Source organism: Aquarana catesbeiana, linkage group LG09 (genome assembly GCF_042186555.1).
Source record: "Aquarana catesbeiana isolate 2022-GZ linkage group LG09, ASM4218655v1, whole genome shotgun sequence".
NCBI lineage: Eukaryota > Metazoa > Chordata > Amphibia > Anura > Ranidae > Aquarana > Aquarana catesbeiana.
The window spans coordinates 88,842,911-88,851,141 of NC_133332.1; the positions used below are offsets into that span (position 1 = coordinate 88,842,911).

Here is an 8,231-nt window from a genome sequence, read left to right on the forward strand (position 1 = left end):
AACACCACAGAATGCACAGAACAGCACTGAAATTCTGGAAGGATCAACGTTTTTTTCTCTCTATTTAGCACATATTGAAAGTGCTTTTGATATTTTATTTCATAAGTAGGGCCAAAGTTCTTTTGGCTCTACTTCTCCTGTGGGTAACAGGACTGCACTTAGTTCTGTACTCCCGTGACACAGATTCAGCCATCAGTGGGCTACATTCTGCTTGCGGATGATGTTACTCAGCTGGTCTAGGCTGTGGAGGGGTCCCGACACCCAGATGCCTGACAGGTAGCTGGCTCAGTCTCTCAGTGACCTGCTGGCAGACTAAGCCAGCCCCTCCACAGCCCAGCTCTCCAGTGAGTGCTGGATGGAAGAGCACAGAGCGGTGACTGACAGTTAAAGGCTTTCTAATCGCTGAAGACCGAGAACTGATCAATCAGCGGTCTTCGATTGCTCAGTTCTCGGCCATACATTATACAATTTTCTTGTTCAATATTCTTTAGAGTTACCTTCAACTATGTAGTGCAAGGGCCTGCCTGATTGCATACAAATTGAAAGTGCTTAGGTTAGACCTCATATTATATGGTTTTGGTAAATCTAAAGGAAACTTGTACAAGAAAATTGTGTAATGTGTGTCCAGCCTTAGAGGTGGAGGGGGACCGATGCAGTATGGGACCGATGCTGCATCCACTTAGGCAAGTATGTATGCTTGTTATTTTGAAATCCCATACTTCTCTTTTTAGACCACATGCACACTAGATGTTTTGCTATATCTCTTAGACACCTTTCCTCCTGGCAGCAGTGTTTTGGCAGAAAAAAACGCTTGATGCTTGTAAATGCACTTAGGCATGTCAGTCACTTGGGCGTTAATTTCATTTGCCAGAATAATACTTTAATAATACACGCCTAGCAGGAATGAAATGCCAAAATGCCTCTCCTCCTTGGCGTGCTGCCTGTGGGTTTTTTCTGCCTCTAAACGCTTATGTGTGCAAGAACACATAATCTAACATGCAGGGGCATTTGGAGGCAGAAAAAAAGACACTCCTAACAGACACATTAACAACATCCAGTGTGCATGAGGCCTTAAACAGACAAAAATGCACAAAACAAGTTAATTTTTAAAGTGTGCATACACAACTTACCCTCTGCCAATACTTTTTTAAAGGATTTTACTGCTGTCTGGGGGCCCCTCTGTGTTGATTGTCTTTCCCCTTTTATCCCACTGACACCAAGATTATAAATTAAAGTAAAAAAGACACTGGTACAGACAGCAGCGAAACCCCCCCAAAAAAGCTTTTTCAACCCCTTTCCCAATATATATATATTTTTGATACTTGTCCCTCCCCTGTGCAAACTAAAAGGGTTTTGTATTTAATCGAACACTAGAAACAATTTGTACAAATGACACATCAAAGGTTATATATATATAAAAATCATTTTATTAAATAACAAAGCTTACAAAAAACGTCTTTCCATAAACGCTTGCATGTGACTTGTGTGCCATGTTCATATTCATGAACACATGTAAGTATCAAAAAAAGGTGAAAAAACAAAGAAATAGAGAAAAAAAAAAAACAGTAAACATAAATAAGGAATATCTACCCGTGGGAAAAATCTTTAAAAATTAGTGTCAAAAGTCCTTAGCTTATATTCCTGGCACACAGAACAGTGCAGTAAAAGTCAAGTCTTTTTAATACAGTGTCCTTTTTAATCTACTTCTTCAATTGTAGGTCCTGAGCTGGTGCCTTGCCTGGCTTGAGCACCACAGCTAGAGCCTGGCATTCCTCCCTGGTACAGCTTGGTGATGATGGATTGGCACACCTTTTCCAGATCCTTCTGCTTATGGATGTACTCATCTTTCTCTGCCATTTGGTTGTTCTCCAGCCAGGCAATGGTCTCTTTGCACTTCTCAGAGATGATCTTTTTCTCCTCCTCGCTTATCTTGCCTTTCATGTTCTCATCTTCCACCATGCTCTTAATGTTGAAGGCATAAGATTCTAGAGAGTTCTTGGCAGCAATTTTCTCTCGTTGTGCCTCATCATCAGCTTTGTATTTCTCTGCATCTTGCACCATATTCTCAATTTCCTCTTTGCTCAGACGACCTTTGTCATTTGTAATTGTTATCTTGTTTTGTTTGCCAGTACTCTTGTCCACAGCTGATACATTGAGGATGCCATTGGCATCAATATCGAAGGTGACTTCAATCTGTGGCACTCCTCGGGGAGCGGGGGGGATGCCACTCAGTTCAAATTTACCTAGGAGGTTGTTGTCTTTGGTCATGGCTCGCTCTCCTTCATACACTTGAATGAGGACGCCGGGCTGGTTGTCTGAATAGGTGGTGAAGACCTGAGTCTGCTTGGTAGGAATGGTTGTATTACGTTTGATGAGGACAGTCATGACACCACCGGCTGTCTCCAGGCCCAAGGAAAGAGGAGCCACATCTAGTAAGAGCAGGTCCTGCACATTCTCTGACTTATCTCCCATCAGGATAGCACCTTGAACAGCAGCCCCATAGGCCACAGCTTCATCTGGGTTGATGCTCTTGTTGAGTTCCCGTCCATTGAAGAAGTCCTGCAACAGTTTTTGTACTTTGGGAATACGTGTAGAGCCCCCCACCAGGACAATTTCATGAATCTGTGATTTGTCCAGCTTGGAATCTCTCAGGGCCTTCTCAACAGGCTCCAGGGTACCACGGAAGAGATCAGCGCACAGTTCCTCAAAGCGGGCTCTGGTGATGGAGGTGTAGAAGTCAATGCCCTCATAAAGAGAATCAATTTCAATGCTTGCCTGGGTGCTGGAAGACAGGGTGCGCTTGGCTCTCTCACAGGCTGTTCTCAGCCTCCTCAAGGCCCTCTTGTTTTGACTAATGTCCTTTTTGTGCTTGCGCTTGAATTCCTCAACAAAATGGTTAACCATGCGATTATCAAAGTCCTCCCCACCCAGATGAGTGTCACCCGCTGTGGCTTTTACCTCAAAGATGCCGTCATCGATGGTGAGGATGGAGACATCGAAGGTGCCACCTCCCAGATCGAAGATGAGGATGTTGCGCTCTCCACGGCCCCCTTTGTCCAGGCCATAGGCGATGGCTGCTGCTGTTGGCTCATTGATGATTCTCAGCACATTGAGTCCAGCGATTACCCCGGCATCCTTGGTGGCCTGGCGCTGAGAGTCATTGAAGTAGGCTGGAACGGTGATGACGGCGTTGGTGACCGGGTGGCCCAGGTATGCCTCTGCTGTCTCTTTCATCTTCAGCAGCACCATAGAGGAGACCTCCTCAGGGTAGAAGGTCTTCATCTCTCCCTTATAGTCCACTTTGACCTTGGGCTTTCCTCCTTCGCTCACCACCTGGAAGGGCCAGTGCTTCATGTCAGACTGCACTATGAGATCATCAAACTTCCGGCCAATCAGCCTCTTGGCATCAAAGATGGTGTTCTGGGGGTTCAGAGCCACCTGGTTCTTGGCGGCATCTCCGATCAGTCTCTCGGTGTCAGTGAAGGCCACGTAGCTGGGGGTGGTGCGGTTCCCCTGGTCGTTGGCAATGATCTCCACCTTGCCATGCTGGAAAACCCCCACACAGGAGTAGGTGGTGCCCAGGTCAATGCCAATCGCCACTCCTTTAGGTGCCATGTCTCTGGAAGTAATAATGAAGTCTTGCAGTGAAGGAGCTGGACTGCTGTTGGCCTCTCTCTGCTGGATTCTTCTCAGTGATCACAGGCTGTGATATGAACGCTGTGTATCCGCTCTCTTCTCTCCAGTCTATGGATGATATTACACTCTGTAGAAACTGTCACACCGCTCTACGAAACTTCTATATATTCGTCTCCTGTGCGGGGACGTCACGCCGCTTCCAGCCAATCGCAGAGCGGTCCTCGCTACGCTTCTTACGTCGCTTAGCAGCGTTCCCCGCACAACCAGCCAATCGTGAGGCACCCGAGCCGCAGAACTTTCCCGAGGCTTCCATCCCAGAGAACTCTGTCCAATCAGAGGCGGTGGGTTGGTGAATTACGTCAATAGGAAAGGAGAAGCTTCGCGAGCGTTCCAGACGTGGCTGTTAATCAGACAACGGCTCGGCCAATCAGTGCTGTGAGGGGGCGGGCTAAGGAGAAGCTTCGCGACTATTCCAGATGGAGATGTCAGTCAGGCAACAGCTCAGCCAATCAGTGCTGTGAGGGGGCGGGGTTGAAGTTCGGTGCTGGAGGAGTGTAGAGAGGCAGTATAGAGAACTCCCTCTATGTGGTAGATATTCACCAGGCTAGTCTGTCTGCCGTTCACTAAGCCGTCATTGACCTGAGCAGAACGAGGTGCTGGCTATACGTACTATGATGAATAATCCTATAGGGTCAGGGTTCATTGAGTTTAGTTCAGGCTTATTGTGTAATTTTTATGACGCGAATGACAGGCCTGTCTCCTATATCCGGGTCTCCTGATCTATGTGTGTTATTAGTTCTCGGGATACAGTGACTCCGCCTCATCCTTATGTCTTATCATTGTAGAGAAATATCAGTTTGTCCTCAGCAGAGGCAGTACTTCAATCCGACCACTAGGTGGCAGTAGGTGCACAATGGTAAGAAATACTGTACAGTATATCTAAAGCCAGTTATATCTTCATATTGGGATGAGATTGGTAAAGCTGCACTCCAGCTAAATACCCAAATATATTACAAGTATGGTGGTTGTTTTATCTGATAAAGGATCCTTCTGATCCTCACACCTCATAGAAGGACAGCAGGTTTTTTTTTTTTTTTTACCTGCAAGCATTCTATGTATGAAGATAAAACATCTTCTCTGTGCAGCAACCCCCCCCCCCCCCCAATACTTACCTGAGTCAATCACAGCCTGTGAGCCAATAAGAAGAGAGAGGGACGGGGCCGAGCCTCTGCTCTGTGTGTGAATAAGACATGCAGAGTAGCAGCTCAGGAGCGAGCCTGCTTTGGGTGCCCCCATTGCAAGCTACTTGCTATGCTTTTAATATTACTTTAACACTTACTGGTCTGCTTCCAACCCCCACCCTGTGTCAGGACACTGAAGGTATAAGCAGTGCACTGAAGGACCTCATCAGCCGGCTATGAATATGTTCTTTGTAACCAGGACAGCCATTAGAAATCTTGGGGCCCCATACACAGCTTTAGGCCTAGGCCTGACCATCAACATTCCCCAGGGCCTGCCCACTCGCCGTCCCACTCAATCCACTCACTGGCCGCCCCACCAAGTCTCATCCTATGTCCTCCTCCTTCCATTCCCACCCCCTCCATCCCATGTCGTCATCCTCCTCTGCCTCCATCTCATGTCCTTCTACTTCTCCTGTCCCATTCCCCCATCCCATGTGCTTCTTCTCCTTCATTCCATGTCCTCTTCCTCCAGTCCCATCCCCACATCCCATGTCTTCCTTCTCCACCTGTCCCATCCCTTGTCCTCCTCCTTCTCCATCCCATGTCCTCCTCCTCCTCCTTCTCCATTCCATGTCCTCCTCCTCCTCCTTCTCCATCCCATGTCCTCCTCCTCCTCCAGTCCCATCCCATGTCCTCCTCCTCCTCCAGTCCCATCCCATGTCCTCCTCCTCCAGTACCATCCCATGTCCTCCTCCTCCAGTCCCATCCCATGTTCTCCTCCTCCATTCCATGTCCTCCTCCTCCTCCATCCCATGTCCTCCTCCAGTCACACCCCCCCCCCCCCCTCCAATGTCCTCCTCCTCCCCCATTCTTGGTGACACCAAGACAGGAAGTGAGGGGAAATCTCAGTGGGGATATAGCCAGCAATTTACTGAGATTTCCCCTCACTTCCAGTCTATCCAATATATTACATATTATGTATAATATGGACATAATTTGGACATTCCAAGGCAACAATCACTCCCTGTTTGTGGGTCAGCACTGGAGAAGCTCTGCCCAGCACATATCCTGCTTAAAGCGTCCAGCAGGATGTCATAGATGGAGTTCAGCCTCCCCTGGATGCCAGCACTGACCAGAATGATTGGGAAGCACAACATCTTTCTCTCAAAGCCAACTGCTTCTTCCCCACATGCTCGTTATCCTCCCGTAGGACCCCGGCTCTGCACTCTGCTGACAGGGGCTGAGGGGAGGTCTGGAATGCTTTGCAGGGCTGAGTATGCAGCAGGCGTCCCAGGGTGACCAGTACCGGCTCCTTCCACTGACATTGCAGAGTCACACTCCTGTTGCCTGCACTTACTTTCTCATCTGGAGCTCTGCCGTTATTCTGCAGGAGTCGCCTGTCCAGAGATTAGGGAGAAACAAGAGGGCAGTCTGTCTCCTGCCAGGGATTACGAGCTGCTGTCTGCTGACATGGTCCAGGCTCAGGGACAGTGTACACAGGCGAATGGGCATTTATACCGCCCCCTCCTGGAGCCGGGGCTCGGGTCCCTTGAAACGTTTGGGCCCCTTACATGTGTACGGCGGCCCTGCTAGTAAAACAGATTAACTGATTGGCCCCGTGTACTGCTTCTCCCAATCTGCGCTCTGCCATACAAGGCCTCAAAGAGACTGATACCAAGTCAAATTCAGGAACTTACATTGCTTTTATTAGAAAAAAAAAAAAGCATTTAGGAATGAGTTCATTTTTGTCTTTTATTTGTCTAAAGTGATATAGATATATTTATATCTTCCTGGGTAGTGATGGGCTCCGGCGTGTCCAAAATTCCACGTTCCCGATCCCTCCAGGAAGCCAGCACTGCTCACCGCTAATCACAGGCAGTGAGACATTTCCCGGTCCGCAGCTGCACAGATCAGGAAATGTCACAGTGCCTGTGATTTGTGGTGTGTAGTGTCGGCTTCCAGGCGCGATCATTTCGAAACACACCCGAGCCCATCTCTATTCCTGGGGATTAAAGCAGACTCTGCAGAACAATTCAAGGTCTGTCTATAAGGTTTGACCCACCCCCTTTCCTCCCAAACTCATTGCTGTCTCATAGTATTGCAAAGATGTACCTGAAAAAATTTGGATTATATTCTTACCTAGCCCCAATCTTCTGTATCGCATGGAGTGATATTACTATCCCTCCATGGAAATTTCTGGGGAACAGTGATTACCTTAAAGTGGGTGTAAACTCCCATGTATAATTTGTACCTATAGGTAAGTCTATAATAAGGCTTACCTATAGGTACTGTAAATATCTCCTAAATGTGCATCGTTTAAGAGATATTTACTGTACATGCTGCTGATGACGTCACCGGTGCATGCGCTCTGAAGGAACGACCACCCGGGCCATTCCTTTAGAATCCTGTGCCATAAACAGTGGCTCCTGTGCACATGCACGGGAGTGACATCATTGCGGCTCCGGTCACTCACACAGCCGGAGTCTGCAAAACCGAAAGGAAGACGAGTGAAGATGGACGTCTTGTCAGCAGTGACAGCTCACCTCTGGATGGGCTTCGTCCTCAGGTAACTTTCACATAATGTGCTAGTATGCGATGAATATGGCTTTACCTTGCAGGTTCCAGAAAAAAAATAAAATACACAGCGGTTTAAATCTTGTAAGTAGACCCAACAGTCCAGGGTAAGAGCTGCCTCCTGCAAGATTTGGGCTGCTCTTTCTCCCATGGGATGTCGCTGGATGAAGCATGAACCGATGTGCGGTTCCTGTGCGCTTCACATGCAGTTCAGTGCTGTGCAATTTTAGACCCATTGATTTTGAATGGGCTGAAATCACAACAAAAGTAGTGCATGCATTCGTTTTTTAAATGTGCGGCAACTTTTGTACCATGCGATGCGGTGTAGGCAAACATAATGCATTTGCAACCTGCGTTTGGGGTGTCGTTAACCCCTGCAACAGATCGCAAGGGCAGATGCATGGGAACGCGGCTCTCCCACACTGCATTTTGGTGTGAACGGGCCCTTACTCACCCCCTACTTCTCTTTCTCTTGAGCCCTGATTCTCATTGGAGCAATTTGGCATGCGCTTTGACATGTCAAAGCGCATGCCAAATCGTCAGCAATTGCTGGCACCATCCAAATCAGTGTGCCGCACCAATTCCCAAAAATAGTTTCCTTACTACTTTTGGCGACTTCGGGGTGCGATTTGCACTGACATCTGTGCAGCAACCCTAATAACTGTTTAACCCCTTGATCACCCCCCAGTTAACCCCTGTCGCCAGTGTCACTAAGCGATCTTTTTTCTGATCGCTGTATTAGTGTCACAGGTGACGCTAGTTAGCCAGGTGAGTATTTAGGTTCAGCATCAGGTTTTTATAGTGTCAGGTACCCCCGTATACTACCCAATAAAGGTTTTA

At 47.8% G+C, this 8,231-nt stretch overlaps 1 protein-coding gene across 1 annotated transcript; it reads right to left on the reverse strand.

Annotated features, from left to right (window-relative positions):
* Positions 1-1,443: 1,443 nt before the first annotated feature.
* On the reverse strand, positions 1,444-3,845 carry LOC141107889 (heat shock 70 kDa protein). The gene has a single exon (XM_073598931.1). The coding sequence runs from the start codon at positions 3,613-3,615 to the stop codon at positions 1,696-1,698; it is 1,920 nt and encodes a 639-aa protein (XP_073455032.1). The 5' UTR covers positions 3,616-3,845; the 3' UTR covers positions 1,444-1,695.
* Positions 3,846-8,231: the final 4,386 nt, after the last annotated feature.

Coding starts and splice junctions, on each gene's coding strand:
- LOC141107889 (XM_073598931.1), bottom strand. CDS start 3,615: ATGGCACCTAAAGGAGTGGCGATTGGCATTGACCTGGGCACCACCTAC.